Source organism: Anoplopoma fimbria, chromosome 5 (assembly GCF_027596085.1).
Source record: "Anoplopoma fimbria isolate UVic2021 breed Golden Eagle Sablefish chromosome 5, Afim_UVic_2022, whole genome shotgun sequence".
Lineage (NCBI taxonomy): Eukaryota > Metazoa > Chordata > Actinopteri > Perciformes > Anoplopomatidae > Anoplopoma > Anoplopoma fimbria.
The window spans coordinates 12,630,057-12,651,725 of NC_072453.1; the positions used below are offsets into that span (position 1 = coordinate 12,630,057).

A 21,669-nucleotide genomic window follows, 5' to 3' on the forward strand; every position below is an offset into this window, starting at 1 on the left:
CCAACCTCAGGGGCTGCCAGTGACGTGTGTGTGACCCAAAAATTCATATATATTTTTTTACCATGTATGTAGGCCATGTCGTAGAGGGCTAGTCAAAACCGTGCTAAATGCCAAAGCTTCTGGCAGCGCTGTCCTGGACTGGGCCTGTCCTGTGTTTGACCTGAAGCAAAGCAATCAACCTTTGAGTCGGGTCATAGATTGCCCATAACTGTTTTAATTTACTCAGTCTTTTTCCCTCCCCAGCTTCTACACAGTAAATGAAGTCCATAAATTCCAGTATTCCAGGCCAGTGAGGAAGGGGGAGAAGGACCCCGACAACGAGTTTGCGGTAATTATTTTTTTGACTTCCCGTTTAATAAAACACTTCCCGAGTGTTTTATGAATTATTTGTTAACATTAAATGATCATGAGGATGCTCTTTTAAATTATAAAAAAAAGTGTTAAGCAAGTTAGAATTTCTAAAAATAACATTTAAGGCTACTTAGTGTTGAGCTATAATATATAAAATTGTAACTACTTTTGTTTGCCGAAGTTGATAAATTGTTGTTAAATATGAATCATTTATGGTTTTAGTGATAATAATCCTGTGTATTTATTTCCCATATTTTAGTTTTGAAAAAGTATACTTAAACATATATGACATAACATGGATTACTTTTTTTTTCTTACTCAAAGCGTTGAGTGTCTGACACACACTGACACACACACACACACACACACACACACACACACACACACACACACACACACACACACACACACTCACTCACGGATAAACCACAGACACAAACGGTTTAGATACAACATATTTGGCTAGAAACAGGTGCCTCTGCTCCACTAACAGGGCAAAAGATTGCACATCTGTAAGATAATGTGGTACATTACAATAGGCAGAGTAATGATCTCCAAGCCTGATCAAATGGGTCGTCAATCTTCGCTGAAGCTGAGCTGCAGCAAATAGAGTGAAACTGAAAGTTCATTTTTCGTCTTTTTTTCTTTTCTTTGTCTCGGTAGCGCGACTGCTGTTTTTGAATTTATGACCGAATGCTGCTGGATTATTGTTTGAGATTTGTGTTTAAGCTTATAACACATCTTGTTTATCGTTTCCAGCAGAGTAAATCAATAGCAAAGCTGAACTCTCATTAAACACAGGAAAAACTGGCTGCCAACAAGAAGATCCAGACTAAATAAAATGTTTGATCGTAATCCAAATCTGTTTTCCCGTCGCAATAATTACTGGCTATTCATGATTTTTAGTACATCTTATGAATTATGTTTTGGGCACACTTAATATCCAGGTGGCAAATGACAATGGTGACAAATCAAACCCATTCACACTGTTCTCTGTGTGTTTACTGTGGCATCACTCCATCTGAGCAGGATGATGTATTTAACTCCTCTCTGACTGATATGACTCTCTTGGTCCTGGCAGTCAGGTGATGGATCTTTATACACCTCCATCCGACCGCCTCCACCTACAATGACATCATCTAACTCTCATACATGCATCATGTTTTTAAAGCTTGTTTCAATGTGGTTTGGCACAACAACAAAAAAACCGCCTTGTCATATCAGTGGTTTTCTGCCCTGTGTTCTGATTGTGTGTCTTTGTCGTTCCGTTAACAGAACATGTGGATCGAGAGGACCACGTACTCGACGGCGTACAAACTTCCTGGAATCCTGCGCTGGTTTGAAGTCAAGTCAGTCTCCACAGTGAGTAGAGAGGGGGCCTCTGTGCCAGCCAGGCCTCCTAATCAGACAACGATCCGCAGCCTTGCTCAGAGGCAATCGATATGATTTGTCCACTTAAGCTGTATAGACAGGCGCGTGGACGCAGGCATGCCATTCCCCGGACTAACGACGGGGCACGCTCTCTCTCTCTCTCTCTCTCTCTCTCTCTCTCTCTCTCTCTCTCTCTACCAGAGGGGCCCACATTGATTCGCCGAGCACTCCTTAAAGGCTGCCTCCACTGACAATAGCTTCACTGTCCAAATACAACTAGAGGACAGTTCGGAAACTCACTCACTGTTGATTTTTCCGTAATAGAAAATACCTGCATTGCTGTATTGAAAAACCCGTTGATGAGGGGAGATGATCTAACAGCTGCAGCGAAGTATTTAGTGAAGCACTTGTACTGGGCACATTCCCCCCCCCCTCCATCTGGCTGAAACTGCATTAAAATTTCATTATTTTTAGCCCTGTTGTTTTTGACTAATTAAAATGCTTGTCTGATGTCCCCATTTTGGGCTGGGGGTGTTGTCTGGTGGAAGAGGAGGGAGTTTGGAGAAAAGAGTGCAGCAAATAGGAGTTGGAGCACAAGAGCAGATTACAGTATCACTTGGAGCCAAAACACCCGCCTCATCCTTTCAATATGTCATTGGTTTGTCCCAAAACAAATGTGCTACTTAGAGTAATCAGCCCCGCTAGGTATTATGTAATCAATTAGTCTTTATTTGTCACTTGGACTAGTTCCTGTCATTTCTGTGCTGGTGAAAGCACATCTCAGAGGTTATCTTAAGCCCCGGCGTTACCGCACCTGCGGTCTACTCACTCAGAATGTATTGCCGTCACATGACTCCCAAACACCAGGCAGCTTGGACATTTAGCTCACCACAATGGTCCTTCTGGTCGCTGCATCCTAAGCACAATCGTTTCTTCACAAAGATTCCCTGTCTAACTCCTGGCTCCATGTAGAGGATGTGCTCCATTGCCACATTAATTCAAAGCAGGGGCCTCCTCCTTCAGGCAGGACTGGAACATTCTGTGAGGAGCAGCTTGCCCTCCAGATGAGCCAGGGAGAGGCCAGCTCCCCGAGGTTACACTCTCTATTTAAAGCTTAATGACTGAGCTGAGACTCGTCAAGCTAAAGCCTTCCATCTGACAATGCTTTTTATCAAGCTGGCCTGTGACATAGCGGCACAGATTGGAGATTTGTCTCCCTGGCACAACGTCTTTATTCTTCTGGGCTGGGGTTTAATTCTGACATTTATACAACAACCCACTCATGTTTCTCCCTAAATTCTCACTAGCAAGGAGGGGATTTTTTTACTTTTCATCCGAAGCAATTTGATTCCCTCTACATATTATTATTTTTTTTACACAGTGGGGGAATTAATGGCAGCATTTCCAAGCCCTTTATTCATCTATGTTCTCAGAATAGCCAATCATGTTTTGTTGACATGGGAAGTGAAATTCTCCGACACCAAAGTTGCTATCCATCTTCATTCGACAGTTGCAGGTTCATGTATGGGCGCAGTGAAAAATGATTCATTGCTCCTCTGTCCTTCATGATTGATGTGCGTAGTTAAGGGTTTCGCAGCCCATCTTCTAATAACCTATCCACAGTCAGTGGACACAAAATGTTTCCGCTTGATGGTTGGGATTACAGAGACTGTAGTGATGTATGTGTGTGTGTGTAGAAACTGAATATCTGACGACATCTTCCCTTACTGTTCTGCACAGGAGGAGATCAGTCCACTGGAGAATGCCATGGAAACCATGCAGCTGACCAATGAGAAGATCAGCAGCATGGTGCAGAGGCATCTCAACGATTCCAACCTTCCCATCAACCCCCTCTCCATGCTGCTGAATGGGATCGTGGACCCAGCTGTTATGGGAGGTTTTACCAACTATGAGAAGGTAGTCAACATGAAAATACTTCTGCATATAATCTATATTGTCTCAATGTGGGTACATTTAGGGAACAGTTTGATGAGAAGATCAATGAAACTCTTGTCCGTCCACTTAATATGAACCTAGAGCCAGGAAAGGTTAGCTTAGCATACAGGCTGGAACCAGTGGGAAGCAGCTAGCCTTCTCCTCCTCTAAGGTAACAAAATGTGCCTACCAGCAGCTCTCAAGCTCATTACTCAACTTACACAACTTCCTGGAGTCTTGTTGTCACAGTGAGGTTGCCAGGCAATCAGCAGATAACCAGCACATAAACCCCACAACACACAACTTTGTTTTTATACTCCAGTTGTTGTGAAGAGGGAACAAAAGAGACAGAAGGTGTTAATTAGTGAGCTTTAGAGGTCCTGATGTTGTTACCCTTGGAAAGTGCCGGTCTAGCTGTTTCCCCTTGTTTCCATTCTTTATGCCTAGCTAAGCTAACCGCCTGCTGCAGCAGCTTCATATCCAGCAGACAGACATGCAAGTGGCATTAATCTCCTCATCTAGCTCTCAAGGAGAAAGTGAATACGCGGATTTCCAATAATGTTAAACACCAGATCTTCTGACACATTTTATATTCCTAAAAATGTTGGTGAATTCCTGATGAGTACATCTACTTATATTCAGAGCTAATTCATATGAACCAATTTCCTCCCCAACTTTTGATATCATGCTGTGAAATAGAATCATAATCTCATGCACATGTCAAGTCCTAGAAGCTCTCATTCCACCAGCCTTAATATTTTTATCATTGCACTACTAACATATTTTTTGTCATCATGAATCAGTTTTTGTTCGCTGTGACCTTGGCCTGTTTTTTCCTTGTGAAAAACTCAATCTTCCCCGTGTCTTCCATCCTGTTTTCTAATCACATTTCTAGTGTTCTCCCTGCTTGGTGAGCTGCACACTCCATTCACCATAACACAATAGCGACTCATGTGGAAAGGGAAACCCTTTTTTTGATGATAAAAAAAGTGATAGCCTGTTGGTTGCCAGCATATATCACAACCTGGAATAGATTCATATTGGTCTTTTGAAACGATGCAGTCTGTCAGAGGAGGAACGACGTGAAGTCTTTGCCCTCGGGTCTCTCCTTCATCTCAGGGAAATAGTGCAGTGATGGAGGACAGACGGATGTCTCGACTAAATTTTTCTCATCTTAACAGCCCCTCCCAATGCTGTCCCCTTTGACTTGTCGATGTTTTTCTCCCCCCCGTTTCTCATTTTATTTATATTACAAACTTCTCCACATTTCAGATTGCTCCTTCAGTCTTCCCCTGAACTCACTCCCCCTTTTTCTCCTTTCATATAAACCCAGTAACTTACTCCAGTAACTTAATCTCCCTCTTCTCCAGGCCTTCTTCAATGATAAGTACATCCAGGAACACCCAGAGGACCTTGAGAAGATAGAGAAACTAAAGGACTTCATCGCCTGGCAGGTGAGTTTAGACTGCATAATGCTGATCATCTGTGTCTATGTTGAGTGTATGTGGTCATGGTAAAGAATTTAGCATCAGTTTGTTTTGCCAAAGATTACAGGCTCCAAGGAAATGATTAATTTTCTCTTTTTCATGGCACATAATTAAAGCAGCTGAAGGCATAGCCTACAGGCAAAGAAAATGATTGTATTGTACGGAGTAGCATGACAAGCATGAAGATGTGAATTCATGCCACCTTGCCTTTTTTTTAATTTGCATGGATTTGCTTTGGGCTATATTCATCTGCAAATAACATATTCCCCTTAAATGTAACTTTCTATAGTTTAAGTAAATAAAAGTGAAAAATTCAAAACAACTATTTACTATGTAAAGTTAAGTGGAGAATGTCTCCCTGAGCAGAGAATGATGTCACGCTCCCTCTTTATGCGTGTTGTAGTCCGAGCTTCTCTGTGCTTTATTTACATAGCCGGTCCAAATGTGTGTGCATGTTTAGTGCATGTGTGTCCCAGTGTGTGTGCCCCTCTGGCTAGCTAATAGCCGCCGCTCTGCACAGAGCACCTATAACTGTTACACCCCCCCCGATGCTATTGTTTGCACTGTCCGTGCTGTTAGCGCCGCTAGCTGATAGCCACCGTGTCAGGCGATGCCATTTGAGTGACATGGGAGTTGTTTATTAATGGAATTAGTAGCAGAAATTTGGGAGTCCTTCACCAGACCAACAAGGGCCCTGTAGACACCGAGCAGTGGAGAGTGTGAATGCTACGTTTGTTCTGTTCTGTATATTATGACATTTATACCCTAAAATGATGTCCCCCTTACTAAAGCACTGCAGCTGCAGCAAAAAGGAAAAAGTCACTCTGAAAGATTACAGCTGGAAAATATAATATCGTTTGAATGAGCAGAGGAAAAGTGTGTTAAAGAGTTCATTGGAGATGATAGCAGGGGAGAGAGTGCTGAAGCAAACATTCTGAAGTTCGGGCGGATGCTCCACAGCGTGAAGAGACAGAGAGAGATCAGCAATCGCAGAGGTTTTTGTTTTTTTTGCGAGCTCTGCACCCTCACTGAGCCTGCAGGAAGAGTGCACACGCAGCAGACAAGAAATGCACATACACACTTATTGTTGGAACAGATCACGGCACGTGCTGTTTAACAGCTTACTATTAAACTTTACAGACCTTTGTCTGTGTGGCTCATCTTTGATTAACAAACTCTTGCTTTCTAGTGGAATAACAAAGCCATCTTCTCTCCGGGATTTTTTAGAAAGCTGTACTCTAGGTTTTCTGTTTTGTTTTGCTTTTTTTTTTTTTTTATTACTATCTCTTGGCTTTTTGGCTCTGAACTACGGGTCACTTTAATAATCGGGAAGTCTAGGTTTCCTGCCTTATGGTTCACCCAGGAAATGAGCACAGACACAAGAACTTCCTCTGTCTGCTTCCCATAGCTACTTCGAAGGAAAAAGGAATCTAATTGAATTTACAATAGTTGTTCCCCCTCTATGTTGTTGTAAAATAGGTCAACTTTGTGCTCCACATCTCTGGCAGAACTCCTCCGAATCTGAAAAGTTTTTTTTGGTGTGTTTGTGAAACCCTTTGTTTCATAAGGCACGATGATTCACACAGGAATATATTGGCTTCCGATTTGATTCCGTGTGTGATGCTGCCTGCATATTCATTATTCCTCAGAAGTTTATTTATGATTACAATTTTCCATATTAGTTGTTCCTCTAGTTTTTCCATATTCATTTTTTGAAGACATTCAGATTGTGTAAACATGGGGAAATGTAGGATATTGCTGACTGAAGTAGAAGTTGCCAAAGCAGGTGAGGGTAACCCAAAAATAAACATGTCAGTACTTTATCGCTCCTGGAAAGAAGTGAATAACACAAGTACATTATATCTGACAAGGTTGGAGTATACAACTAGATCTTACCTTTCAACCCTATCAGTTATTTTTATATCCATCTCGAAGCAAAGGCACTGAACAATAATGTCTGCTTTGTTCCAATTTTTGTGTTGGTTCCAGTGCGATGCTAAAATGTGAATAAGCCGAAACCATTTCAGCATCAATTTGAGATTTCAGCTCGACTAGATTAGTGTTAGAATTCTTGCTGCAATTTTGAAATGATCCTCGGAACACAATCCACAGCGCTAATTAGCAGGAGCTCTGTTGTGCGTCCCGGTTATTCCAGTATGAGGATGACTGGCCGCTGTGCCCAGTTAAAAACGTCCTTCACATCAAGCTACGTGTTTGAAATCATGTTTGGTATGAATCTTCCATACGCACAAAAAAAACACACTGTTGAAGTTGTTTGGTGTGATCATCACAGAGACGCGTCTTAGAGAAAGCAGGAGTACGTTTGCAGAGCCCACGCCGAACATGAACACAAGGAACCCTTAAAGAGATGACTAAGGCAGAGTTGTTGATTTGAAACGGTATCAGCTGTCTCCTCGCCAGAACCAGCATTCTTGTTTATCGCCCGCCTCAAATCTGTCTAAATGAGACAAATGAAGGCGAGCCTGGTCCAATGAACAAACTAAACGGTTCAAAATGAGCCAGCGTGCACTGTTATTCCGAAACATCCATTGTCTACATCTAGTAATTAGAGAGGAAATGAGCAACTGGAAATCGGGGAATTTAGGTATTGTAAAAAGCTCCCTGGCAAAAACAAAGTATTAGTTTTCTGTGATGTTTCTGATTATAATTAGCGAACGCTCTTGACGGATGCCTAAATTAAACCTTAAACTTCCCACTGCAGCATGATCCATTCTATTTAAAGTTGTTTAGGCAAGCTGAGTGATCAATACATGGAATCACAGACCTAAGGAGGCCAATTTCACCAGGGCATTATCAAAATAAGCAGAATATTTCATTTTGTTTAGTGTGTCTTGTTTTTGCTGGTCCCTTCAACTCCTATATACTAGAGTCTGCCTGCTGATTCGTCTGTCTGACTCACCACTGGCTGTGTATGTGTTTAAGACCTATGTGACCTTCATGAGTGGTCTTAATAAGTCATCATAGCCTTGATGCCCAGCATCTCAAAGGAAATGTGACTGTCCCAGCACCCAAGGGTACGGCCCAGAAGTCTGCTCACTGTGCAATAAAGAGGACTGGAGGCACAGGGGTCAGCTGGGGACACTGGGCTCCTGAGAGACACTGATATGAGGCAGAAATGCCATTTCTCTGATACTTCTTTTCAGCTGATAATATTGGCCTTCGCCTGTTCATGGATGGGGTTGGGTATTCATTTGTAATCACAAAGTACAGCTTCTAAAGGTGAATGTTTAGTTCAAAATATTGTGGTTTGCATGGAAATATCAGACCATTCACAAACACAATAAGACGTCAACCCTGCATTTATGTATTATGGAATTAGAGAGAAAAAAAAAAGTGTTCCTGTGACATGTGGCCTTGATGTCTGCTAAGATGTCCAAACCAAATCTCTGGCCTTGCTCTCATTTACCCAGCTAGCCTTTCATTACCACAGGCAGGAATTTCTGAATGGCACTCCAACTTTGGCCTTGTTTTCCTATCGAAAGACCTCTTTGTAACCTTTCGAGTGGAATATATGCAGTTTTTTTTATTTTTTATAAATGCAGCCCCAATTCTCCAGTGCCTAATTATCTGATATTGACATTAGCCTTACAGGAGGTAATGTTGCTTACTGATATCCCGAATCTATTAGAGCGCTGGAGCAGAATGAAAACTGCATTAAAAAAGTTGATATATGTAATTAAACTACTGAATGTGTATATTTCTGTGTGTTAGCAACCTTGAGCCTAAGTGTCTTCCACAATGAGCTTATCTCTGTGCAGCCACCAAGCAGGATTCTGTTGCCATGCCGCCACTCAGTCGCACTCAATCATCCTAAGGTCTATAAAAAGATGTGGGTATCCTGAGAGAGGTGAATCTTGCCTCAGCTTTCACTCTCGCTGTTTTTTTGTTTTTTTTCCTCCCTATTTCATCTCACAACACTTGGTCCTTCCTGACTCTCCTCCCTCCCCTTTCTTTTTCACTCCTAACCCTCTTTCCCCCCCTGCCTCTCTTTGCTTTCACCTTTTCCTCCCTCTCAGCCTCCTCCTCTCCTCTCCTCTCCTCTCCTCTCCTCTCCTCTCCTCTCCTCCACTCTCCTCTCTCCTCCGAGAGGTCCCAGCGGTGATGATGAAGGTGGTCAATACCAGGGGAAATCCTTGCAGGGGTGTTTGTAGCCCTCGCTCATTGATCTTTCTGTGCCAGAGCTTTTGTTTTGTGGAGAGTGAAATAACCTGGATTTCATGTTACCTACTCAGTATTTCTTTTCAATCTGCTCGATATGCGCTCCTCGTATCATAGCATGCTGTCTAATATATCAATGCGGTGTATTACATGGTGGAGAACCTGAAGCTCACATTATAGATGTGTTTCTCAGCATTAGTTTCTTTTTTTTCTTTTTTCCCAGTTAATAAGCCCACCATGTGCTGAAACGTGTAAATAAAACATGCACTGTTTGAGATTATTACAAAAGGTTGCATCACCAAACTGAATTGGTGTTGTGTGCCAGCTGAGTGAAGTCAGTTCTGGCTGTAGCCTGTTGTGGAGGGGCAGTTTGCCCTCAGAGAAAAGGAAGAAAGTCAAGCAGTCTCTGGGGGAATCACAGGTTAGAGCACACACACACGTTCTTCTCTTTGCTGGCCCACCTATTCCAGGTAGTTCACACACTTCTTTGTACGCGGAGCAGATGCTTTGTTCCCTTTGCTCAAGGCTCAGGTGAATGTGTTAGCATTAAAAGCTATTGTACTTAAGATGAAGCACAAGATGCACTCTGCACTTCAATGTGTCCTTGTTTTTCAAATGTGCAAGTGCACCACTCTGACTGAGCACCGATTAATATAAACGTTTGAATTAAATCCCCACTAATGTGTTTTTTTTTTTTTTCTGTTTTGTTTTTTTACTTATTCATAAGCATAAAAGCATAAGCTGCTTTCCTTTCACCTCTAACAGTATTTCTCACTTATAGCAGTGAGACAGCCAGGGAATATTTTTACAGTTGCCATGGGAAAGAGAAAGTCTGTTATAACCACAGCTGAGTGTAGCGTCTTTGCTGGTTATTGTGCAATTCTGCCCTTCCTTACCAGAGCCAAACATGGCATGTAGTACTAAAACACCAGGTACTAAAAAAAAATAAAAAAAATAACCTGTGATTTCAACCAGAAGAAATAGGAGAAAAAAAATCACTCAAATGCTCACTTCCCAAGGGATGACGCTTCCTCCTCTTGCCAGATTTAGTCAGCAGAGCTTGCTGACTCTGACCGTGGAACTGGGTTTTCCTAATTACTAGTTTTCAGCAGTTTCACTCTCCCTCTCTCTTGCTCTCTCTCTCTCTCTCTCTGTCTCCCCCTCTCTCCTTCTATCTGAGATGCTTCTGTTATGTGTTTTAGACTTTGCTATTCACCACCTGCCTAGTACAATCACGGCAGAGGCAGCAGTGTGCTGGAAAAGAGCATTGTTTTTTTTTATTTGCGTCGGAGGTGGGGAGGAAAACATCCATCATATGCAGCTCATGCCTTCACACTTAGTCTGTTCATGCTTTCTCATCGCCATGTTTAATATACCTGTGTTATTATGTGTTGGAGGTGGGAGGCAGGGGGAGGGAGTGTCATGGCAACAGCCTTTATGCTTCCACCTGGTTGAGGTTGACGTGATACTTCCTCTGATGCACATTCACTGCTTGTGCGGAGTATGCACGGGGCCAAAGGTCATGTGACTTATATTGAATGTATGGTGGGAGGGGAATTTATTCCTCCGATGAATAAAGAACCAGCATGTATCTAGCCTCTCATCTCTCCACGGTTTGTTCCGGATTAATGTCTCTAACACGACTGTTTCGCCCCGGCAGATCCCGCACCTCTCCGAAGGTGTTCGCATCCACGGAGAGAAGGTCACCGAGGCGCTGAGGCCTTTCCACGACCGCCTGGAGGCCTGCTTCAAGCAACTGCGGGAGAAGGTGGAGAAACAGTACGGGGTGAAAACCCTGGTAAGAGCTTTTGCTTGTTTTGGAGCTTTCTGTTGCATGAAAAGTGCTTTGTAGCTCAGTGTGGTCATTTCTAGCAGGAATTAATGGAATGTGGAGGCGTTACATTTATTTGTGTGTTCGGCTGAGGATTTCCAGGAAATTTCCAGGGTGATTTTGTTCTACCTTTCAGACGTGTATTGTGTATTTTTCTTCCTGTTCCTTTTTTTTTTCCAGATACAAGATAGATTCAATTGCTTTTTTTCCTGGTTCCAATGGGTCCTTGAAATCTTGAAAGTTTGTTGATTTAAGAGAGGGGGGGGGGGGGGGGTAAAAAAATAAAGGCCTTAAACATTTTAGAAAAATGTACATAAATTGGCATCGTTCATGAGGAGGCAAGGGCCCACACGGTCTGCCATCACTGTGACACAGCACAGAAGTATTCATATATTCAAGCTCCTCTCTTTGTTTATTTGATGTCTGTGAGCTTCAGTAAAGCCTGCTAGTTCTCATTATAAAAGTTCTCAGTGTTGTAACACTAATTAATCTTGATCCGTGTCTCAAACTACGCCGTGTTGGGTCTGTGACTTTGAGGGAATTGGGCCTGGAAAATCCTTAGATTTTGATGTAGAAGGTGGTGTGGAAGCCCTGGTTTTATCTGAAAATGTTCAGTCTTTTGTATTTTATATGGTTGAAAAGAATCGACACAAGATGACAAAAGCTGCAAAGAAACATCAATCGTTCCAAATCTTTTTTTTAAAGAAGATTTAAAGGCTTGGTTTGTTTTGCTTGCTTTGCTTAAAAGTTACAGGAAACTAGATTCAGAATCGTTTTTTCCATATCTATATAAAGGATAGCAAGTGATGTTTTGTGCAAAGCATTTAAAGATAGTGAAAAAAAAATCTAATAACAACTTAAACTCATCACAGTTTTTTTCTGACAAATTCCAAGATGGTATGGGTGCTGTGATTTAGCTGCAAATAAAATCAAGACAACCACGAAAAAGATGAAGCCACTTAGGCGTAGGTTGCTATGGTAACACACAAAAATGGCACATGGTGTAAACCAAGCAGAATTGTGATTTGAATCTCACTTTCTTTGGTAGGAACTACTTATAGTTTTAAAAGCCAGTGTATGAACCAGGGCATGAAGATAATACAATAAGGAAAGAATCAAAATAATAAATAAGAGAGAAATCAACAGCGTTTGATGCCATTTCAAAGAGACGATAATCATAATTAACACGTACTTTACCAAGCTACTAATTCATTCCTGTACAGTAAATCCTCCAAATGAACTCAGAACATGTATGTCATACTTACTTTTACTTTTAGCTGAAGTCAGCTTCTTTGCAGTGGGATGCTGCTGGGGGAGTACCTCCTATCTCTCTCCTCCTTTACAGATTTAATTGTTGCTTGGCCAAGCTTTTTCTTATAATCTTGCCTGGGGTAAAGGTGCCCTTGTTCAATTTAAAAGGGAGCTGGTGTTGACCTCTCAAACGAGACCAAAGCCATTACTTTCTATTGTGTGATAATAACGTTATCCCATCAGATTCTCCAATCGAAAAGGCTGCTTTAACATACAGATGTGTTCATTGTTAAAGATACTGTCAGTCGTTTTTTCTTCCAGCAGGTTGTTTTTACAGACGTCAGAGTTGGGTTTTTTTCTTTTCCCATTCAATTACGTGCGATCGTGATTAGGATTTGGAATGACCTTCACCCTTACAGTTTCCCTGCTCCTCCCTATATCTCCAGTAGCACGCACAAAAACAAAAGTGCAGAGATGACTTCAAAGCAGTCAGTGACTTTTAAGCTGAATTCTCTTCTGTTCTTCTTTCCCTGTCAGCCGGCAGCAGACGAGCGGAGGGGGTCTCGTCCTCACTCCATGGTGCGCTCCTTCACCATGCCCTCCTCCCAGAGGCCGCTGTCAGTGGCTTCAGTCACCTCCATCTCCTCTGACAACTCCCCCTCCAGGCCTGGCTCAGATGGGTAACACCTAGTTTACACTTCTTCAGGGCATAAAATACCTCACATTCCCCTTGGCTTTGGGTCATCCTATTTCAGAAGTTTAAAAAAAAAAAAAATGTGGATAACTTTCTTATAATAATCCCCGTCGTCTTCATCTAGATAAGTCTCGGGGCCCGTATTTAACCTTGTAGAGAGGTTCATTTAATTTCAAACCTAAGAGGATTCCGGAAGATGTGCTCATGCAGCTATTCGTTAATTAACTATGCCTTTTTGTTGAGTTTATGTAGACTGTGTACCTGACAGATACAACCCAAATCCTTACCAACTTCATAAGTAAAACTAACATTTATGCTGTGAACTATCTCAGTTATTCCTGTGTGGCTGTTTTATCTGTATTTCAGTTTTGCCCTGGAGCCTCTCCTGCCAAAGAAGCTGCACACCAAGTCTCAGGACAAGCTGGACCGCGATGAGTCGGAGAGGGAGCGCAAAGAGAAAAAGAAGGAGAAGAGGAACAGTAAGCACCAGGAGATCTTTGACAAAGAGATGAAGACCACGGAGATCCCTCTGCAGCACGCCGAGGCTGTCATACTGTCGGAGACGGTACGGAAAAATGTGACCTGTACAAGGAATTCACCAATGTGTTACTTTCTCGCTCTTCCTTTCCTCTTGTTTATTTTTTCCATTATGTATTCTCCTGCTCCTCTCTTGTTCTCTATCCTACGCAAGTGCAATGACAATTTGCTGTGGGTGTTCACGGTTCACCAAGAAGAAAGCAGGAGAATTTGATACGTGCACAACTACGGGCACGTACCGACACCGAGAACACAAAGTGGTTTGGACTGGCAGCTGCTCTGCATTGCAATTCGTTTCAAGCTTTGTGCTCTCCCTCAAGCAGCATCATTATGCTCCTTCTTCTTCTTTCTGTTATTATGTACTGGTTTGTGAGGCCCTCTTTCTTATTGGTTCCTGTATATTTGGGGTTTCTAAGGGCTATGAAGGTGAACCCTGACCTTTCATTTCAACCCGTTCTCTCTTTACCAACTCGTCAAATACCAACGCTTGGTCGGTGCCTCTTGGCTTCTGATATTAAAACACCTAGGCACCCTTCAGCGTCTGTATGCTACCTACCAGGCTTTCAACTAACTTCAATGTAAAGATAAGATAAGATAATCCTTTATTAGTCCCGCAGCGGGGAAATTTGCTTCAATGTAAACCCATCCGCTTCAATGTTAGAAGGACAGAGCATCTGACATAGTATGTGCAGTGCGCGTTGGTGTGGAGGTTGGTTGGCAGGCTGCAGTTATTGCCCTGTGTGAAACCTAGTCAACTTTTACTTATTTTACTGTGCTTCTGTTATGTAACTTATTTTAACCCAAACGACAATCTTTTCCTAAGCATTACCAAGTAGTTTTGTTGCGTAAGTAAACCTAAAAACTAAGTAAACCTATGTTGGAATTTTATTTTGAAACATGTAACCAATGGAAACTGTAAAGTTCCTGACAACATGGAAGTTTATTTTGAAAAGACACCATGGAATGAATGGAAACTGACATGCTGTTCTTATCATGTCCAAAGCTGGCGCTAGAGGGCTAACTAGAGCATCATAGTTTGAAACATAAAAGCCACTGACCAAGCAAAGGTAACCGAGGAGTTGGGAGTGAGAATATGTTGTTTTTGTTTAGTGCCACCATCAGGCCACGACCATTCCTGTTCACAAGAGTAATCTAAATCCAATAAGCAGGTAACCGTGACATGTTCTGAGCACATTCACGCTGCCAAAGGCTGAATCATTTCCATTTTTGACTCTACAAGAGATTCTCTACAGCGATATTGTCATGTTGTTAAGTTTGCACACAACATAAATACATAGTACATTAGCATAAAGTTGCTGTGCATATTCATGGTCTTCAGAGGATGAATCCTGTTGATTTTTACCAATCCTGTGACTTTTCTTCTTGTGTAACTCTTGCACCATATTTTCCACTTACAGGACATCACACAGTACAAATACATTAATGTGCTAGATAGCACTGGAAGGCCCTGAGTTGCTCCATATCACTATCCCCCCCCCCCTCTCTCTACTGTGCCCATGTCTCTTCACCACCGCTGTGTCCATTACAGCAGAGAGGTCTTAACTGTGCTCTGCATGGCCAGTGGGAATTCTCACCGGCTAACAGCATTGAGATAAGGGTACGAATGGGATCCAGAAGAGGCCCCTGGCAGTGGTGGAGCCGTCTGCCTTGTGATAGAAGCCACTTGCCTCAGGGGTCAAGGGTAGAGCACCGAGGGGGTCTTTGGTGGTTACCAAGCAGTTGAAGCAAATAGTACTTTTAGTTGAAGTTAAAAACTGTAACACAAAAATCAAGGAAATTGCTTTTTCAGCCTCAATGTCTGTTTTGTGTTTTAGTGTTCTGGGGAAAGAATCACATCACATCACATCCCTGAATGAAGTGTGCTGTTATTTCCAGCGTCTCCCTTGTGGCTGACTATTTGAGTTTGGCCAATTACAAAGATGTTTGTTAATGTAGCCCACAGTGTGGAATAGCCCTGAGGACACATCTTTTCATATTCAAATTCCTGCCATAATAAAGCTGGGAGAGTGCGGTCTTGCATGCGAGCAATGATTTGTAACCACAAATATAAAATTGCAACCCAATGAGCACATTTATCCAAATGATTTCTCCTTTAGGAACACAAATAGTCGACTCAATATGCGTGTGGACTCAAACACGACACTCCCAAAGGAGGTGTGAAAGTCATTTTCTCCTTAAAATGATATTTTATTGATCTTCTGTTCAATTTAACCATCGCCTTTCCAGTCATTTTCCAGATAATGCATGTTGTTCTCAATTCTGTTTTTATTGACTTTCTGTGTAATTTAGGTTGTTTTACTTTGAGCACTCTCTAAGGAATTGTTCCCTAATAGTGTCTTCTTATTGTTTTTGTTCGTGGCGATCACACAGATCAGCCCCCTGCGGCCTCAGAGACCAAGGAGTCAAGTTCTCAGCCAGATTGGTGGAGACCGCCGCCTCTCCGTGTCCCCTGGACCCCCTTCTTCTTCTTCCTCCAACTCCAACTCCACGCCAGGACCCCCGCCCATCACACCCAGGAGCAAACTCTCCTTTAGCCTGCACACTGTTTCCAGTATGAGCAATTTTCTTCTTTTTCTCGGACACAAACACAAACACTAAAATAGAGGTTGTATCATCTCTGTAGGTCCTTTCTGCCTCCCTCTGACTTTGTTTGACATCTTGCATCACTGTTACCACATGCCGTGGTATCCACAATGATGCTCAGTTTGATCTTAAACATGGCACTATGACACATGTTGGCTACACATGTTTAAACGCTCATGCTAATCCTAGCTGTAAGCTCCACACATTTACCTCTAAATGTGTCTCTTTGTCACAGGGTTGGCTGCTAACACTAGAATCACTCATAATGGGCTCAATGCATTAACTTGCGTATCAATGATGTTCCATGCAGTTTCAAAATTCAAATTATTTGCATTGTGAGGCACGTAGCTTCAAATTCACATGCGGTGCTTCCTCTCTTAGAGGCTTAAAAGAAAACATTTAAACATGCAGTGATGTAATTTATTACTTGACCAATCAATTTCATCCCAGCATCTTTAAGTCACAGCATTAGTGTATAATCTGCAGTTTGTAACAACTTCATCGATTTAGTATTGCACTCCTGTAAAAGTTGTGAGAGATGCATGTTTGATAAGAAGGAATGATCAAATTCAATGCAACAGGTGTGCGATATCCTGAATGTTTGTTGATTGTATAAGATGAGATAGAATGGGTCAAACCCCAAAAACAGTGGATGGTACACTTCCCATAATGCAACTCTAATGCAACACATTTATTTTAGATCCTCCCCACATGGTAAGTACTGAGGTCTCAAAGATTACACGCCCTCAGTTTGTAACACAGGCCTTCCATTATAAAATAGTCGAGACACTTAAACCCCTTTTAAAAATGTGTAAAATGTTTATATTGTGCTTATAAATGCTTGACCTTAAAAGCGATAAAAAGAATCCACTGTCTCGCTTTTTTAAGCCCCTGAAGAAGTTCTACAGCTGAGTAGAACTCCCCATGACTACTGAACTGATCATCATGTGTAAAATCAGTGAAGTTCCTCTTCAAGTGTGTGCTGGAATTTTGCTCGCGTAGATTTCATTTTCATCTAATTTTGTCATATTTCTTTAAAAGATGTAATTAGACTTAATGATAGGGAATTCACAAGGAGAAAAAAAATGGCAATTTGATCTATTTTGGGTCCCGGCTGTACTGTTTACGAGAATCCCATGCAGTGGAGTCTGATGATGAATGTGTGCTGATGGGCGCCCTCTCGCACAGGTCTGGAGCTGAACGGGATGGGCTGCTCCGACAAAGGTGAAACCCCTCCTCCGCTGCCGGTGAAAGGCAGCAACGCTGATTACGGCAACCTGCTAGATAATCAAGACTTGACGAGTCCCTCGACGCCGCCTCCTCCCCCGCCACATCAAAGGGTAGGTGTTTTAATTAGGGATGAGAGGAGCTCCTTAATGATGCATGGCACTTATAATGAAGCAAGAGGACGCTACACGCACTTGACATCCGGGTCAACCTCCTCCACTATCCCCCGCCCCTGTACGTCCTGTGCTAATGTGCATGCGTTCATGTTTATGTGTGTGTGTGTTCGTGCATGTTTCACACTCACATCTGTGTGTGACAGAAGAGTGTAGGCATCAGTCAGTTAGCAGCAAACGGGCCTACGCCCGCCTGTCCACCCCGCTGTTATTTATACTTGTTCCCCCTCAGCCGGCCCGGTGCTCAGAAGTGATTGATTGGATGATTACTTTACCTCTCACATCCATCAGGCGCTCCCCCCCCGCTGTTAATCAGCAGCTCGTCTCTCCACACTCACTGACGTCTACGCCGGCCATCCTCTCGCCTCGTCATCGCGTTAACTAATCTTATTTATCCACGTTCACCGGCCTCTGCAGACAGTGTGGCAGCAGGCGGACAGTAGGGTAGTGAGAGCAGATGTTCAGATGCTGAGTGACAGCCGCTCTTCATTTACAGTCCTCGATGGAAGCAGAGGTGAGGTCATTGACGAGCATTACTCTTTGTCATCGCTGTCATGAACTCCGGGTGTCTTAGGAAGGGCATGTTAGTGGACATTAAAGCCCCAATCTGTAATTTGACCACATAAATATGGGGTATATTCATAAGAAGAACTTTTACTAATACTTGTTAACTAATCATTTGAATTATGAAAAAAATTACATTTTGTGTGTCTCAACTACTCCTGTGTTTTTTATCAAACATTATTGATTTTTAGAACATTTTCCAGCATTAGAAAACAGCTTAGATTCAGGTGTCTAAAGTTGCGCCAGGATCAGGCTACATGATTTGCCCAAATATGGCACAATCAAATAGATGTGGGTTGTATAGAAGGAAAATTAGCTACAACAATGTGTGTGTGTGTGTGTGTGTGTGTGTGTGTGTGTGTGTGTGTGTGTGTGTGTGTGTGTGTGTGTGTGTGTGTGTGTGTGTGTGTGTGTGTGTGTGTGTGTGTGTGTGTGTGTGTGTGTGTGTGTGTGTGTGTGTGTGTGTGTGTGTGTGTAAATGGCATCACATTCTTGCACTAGAAATTCTGTTGCTCCTCCTGTCATGCAGACATATGATTGGTTGAGGTTCAACATGTAGTCTGACAATTTGAGGCACAATAATCACCTGATCTGACATAATGACAATCTAAAAAGACATAAATATTGTGTAATCTGATCCTGGCATTAGCTCCTGTATAAAAAAGACCTGTCACTCACATTAGGAGCGATGGCAGCATTAAATCCAAAGAGTTTTTTTAATTAGTGGAAATTGTCTTTATATGGGAACTTGGTAAATTCATGGTTACTGTTTTGTCTATTTGCAGCACATTCCACCTCCTCTGCCCAGCAAGACCCCTCCTCCACCTCCTCCCAAGACCACCAGGAAACAGGCCTCCATCGATTCAGGAATTGTACAGTGAACAAAGACGCTGACAGTAGGACCAAACAACACACTGACAACACAACAAAAACAACAGTTACCGCTCCCACCGAAAAAAAAAAAAAAAAAAAAAGCGGCTGTTTTTAACCCACACATTCCTCTCTCCCTGTCCCAGCTTGACAAGATGAATACCTCACTGCAGCACGCCCATTCTTATCATGTTTTATTTTTATTTTATTTCTTCCTATCTTGTTTTGCCCACAGTTTGACGATTATGCAGTCTTCAACAGGGGAGCATGTTGCATAGATGAGCAGTCACTGAATTCATTGATGCCGTCTATGGCCGACACCATGCCACTCCAAGACTTTATCGGGACTTTGTGTTCAGACAGATAAGCTTGGACCAACAGCTTTCCAATACTGACCCACTCTCAAGTCTATGGGAGCACATAGCGCATTAAAGAATCTCTTTTACTCATATTCCCACTATGTACAGAGGTTTGTATATATGATTTTATTTTATTTCTTTTTTTTTTTTTTTTTGTATGTGATTTGATCATGCTCATTTTGTATTAACGTATCATTATATTAAGTGGCATTTATATGAAACAAAAAAAAAAGGGCTTGTAGGTTTTGAATTGACAGGGACTTGACCGAGTTGGTATGTGAGAACCTATCATGGATTTTATTGGTTACAGTTTGGAGTGCACATACAACTAACTCCTATCGCATTATCATTGTTCAGACCTTGTCCTAGATTGCTGTAACCTTGGATTTCAATAATATTGACTGTTTTCTCAATTCACTACTGACATGACTTCCGAATAAACTTTCAAATGTATGTATTTTTAAAAGAAAGATGTCTGCCTCATTATTTTTGTGCACAGCAGGAGATGCTGGAAATAGATGCGAGTATATTTCTCAAATCTCAAGACCAACTTGCAATCTGTACGCGTTTCCTCACTTCTACACAATCGGTAACAAACCTTTCTGCATGATTGATTGACAGCCATCACAAGAGCTGCATCATTATCAACTCAGGCGTTTTTATACCGGGACGTGTTACGCTACGGAATGACTTCTATCTAGGCTAATGCAATCTCATCTGCATAATGTGTCCGCTAACCGTGCAATCGATTCTCTTTTTCAAAGCTGGATCTGGAATGTGGCCCATATTTGAAATATGGTTTAGCAGCGTCGATAAGCCAACAAACCGCAGGAGCCAGCTTTGTCCTTCTTCATGCATTTTTTAAGTTCTCCTTTTTCTAGAAACTGCTGAAGGTCATACTTTAATTTCTCTATTAAAAATGGTGGTTTCTTCACTCTGAAGCTTAATAACACGTCATGTGAATAAGTTAATCATTTTTTTATGGTTTTGTTTAATTTCCTTATTTGAAAATTATAGATTGGGTGTCATGGCACTCCCTTCCAGGACGCACAGGCTGACAAGTTTGTTCTCAGCTTTCTATGCTTGATGGGATTAATGTATTTTGACTCCAAAATTATGATTGGACTTTGAACCATAAAGTTGGTGTATCTGTTGTGCAGCAGCTTTAAATTGAATTACACTTTAATTAGTTTAGTAATGTTTACATCACTTTGGGTGTCGGTGGAGTAAATTGACTAATCTAAAGTGATCATTTTGGCAGCGACCCCATATGGTTTTTTTGGAGGTAAAGTCTTTATTCATAATGACTTTCTATACCGTATGTTTAAGTGTGTAGGTGTATCAGATACTTTAAACTATCCACACAGTCAATTTAAATAATTGTAAGGAAATCCTGTGATTTCTTTTTTTTTTACTTCCCATATTCAGAAAACTAAATGGACATATTTAGTAGGGTTGGGGGGGAAATCGAGACATCATAGTATCGCTATATTTTGCGTCGCATTATTGTATAAATACACAGACGCCAAGTATTAATCTCTATTATATAAACTATTAATCTTGCGAATGTGAAGTTAAACCTTTTCGTCACTCTGCTATATGGAGTTTCTTCTGGTGTGGTAATGTGTGAAGTCAAGACTTTGTAGTTTGTAATGCAAATGATCTAGTTTGTCAGGTGCATCATGCAACATTAATGATGATGCTTTTATGACAGTGTTGGTAGGTCTGTCTGCTCAACTGACAAACCCATTTAGCTGCAGAAAAAAAGTGAAAACTTGGATGAAGTAGATGTTGACAGACAGCATCGTGTCATGATATCTTATTGTGGAGGCCTCTGTTGATTCCCATCCCTTAATACGTTTCTAGCTGTTATTCATGCTTGTGTGGCTGAAAGCTGTTGTAAAATTATTCAGTTAAACCTTAAATTTATGAATCCTCATTTGCACATTTTTGTTAATGTATTTTTTAGCCTTGCCTGAAAGCATTGTAAAAAAAACAGTTTTTTGGGACCTTTTTGAAGTGTGTTTGAAGGTGGTTCATATTCATCTGCTCTTTTATTCTGCTCTCCACTTTGTGAGTGGGTGTCTGCCTGAGGAGAAATGCTCAAACTGTAGCATCTGTTGTTGGAAGGTGTTTTGTTTTTTTAACATCTTGAGAAAGTTGGAGTTTATAAAGCTCTCTTGTCCTTATTAGGAACACTGAATGACATCCTTTCCCTTAGTGTCTTATTTGGGAA

The 21,669-nt window shown here is 41.7% G+C and overlaps 1 protein-coding gene across 2 annotated transcripts in view; it reads left to right on the forward strand.

Moving 5' to 3' along the window:
* Positions 1-19,878, forward strand: part of dock1 (dedicator of cytokinesis 1) — a 175,369-nt gene extending 155,491 nt beyond the window's left edge. The window contains exons 43-53 of one of the 2 annotated variants that reach the window (XM_054598616.1): positions 244-328; positions 1,627-1,713; positions 3,463-3,639; positions 5,028-5,111; positions 10,984-11,121; positions 12,943-13,085; positions 13,466-13,664; positions 16,028-16,208; positions 17,429-17,580; positions 18,990-19,100; positions 19,310-19,878. In XM_054598616.1, the coding sequence (XP_054454591.1) occupies positions 244-328; positions 1,627-1,713; positions 3,463-3,639; positions 5,028-5,111; positions 10,984-11,121; positions 12,943-13,085; positions 13,466-13,664; positions 16,028-16,208; positions 17,429-17,580; positions 18,990-19,085 (1,342 nt within the window). In that variant the 3' untranslated portion in view covers positions 19,086-19,100; positions 19,310-19,878. Of the gene's footprint in view, positions 1-243; positions 329-1,626; positions 1,714-3,462; positions 3,640-5,027; positions 5,112-10,983; positions 11,122-12,942; positions 13,086-13,465; positions 13,665-16,027; positions 16,209-17,428; positions 17,581-18,989 lie in introns of both variants that reach the window. The other variant, XM_054598615.1, reaches the window with a different exon arrangement.
* Positions 19,879-21,669: the final 1,791 nt, after the last annotated feature.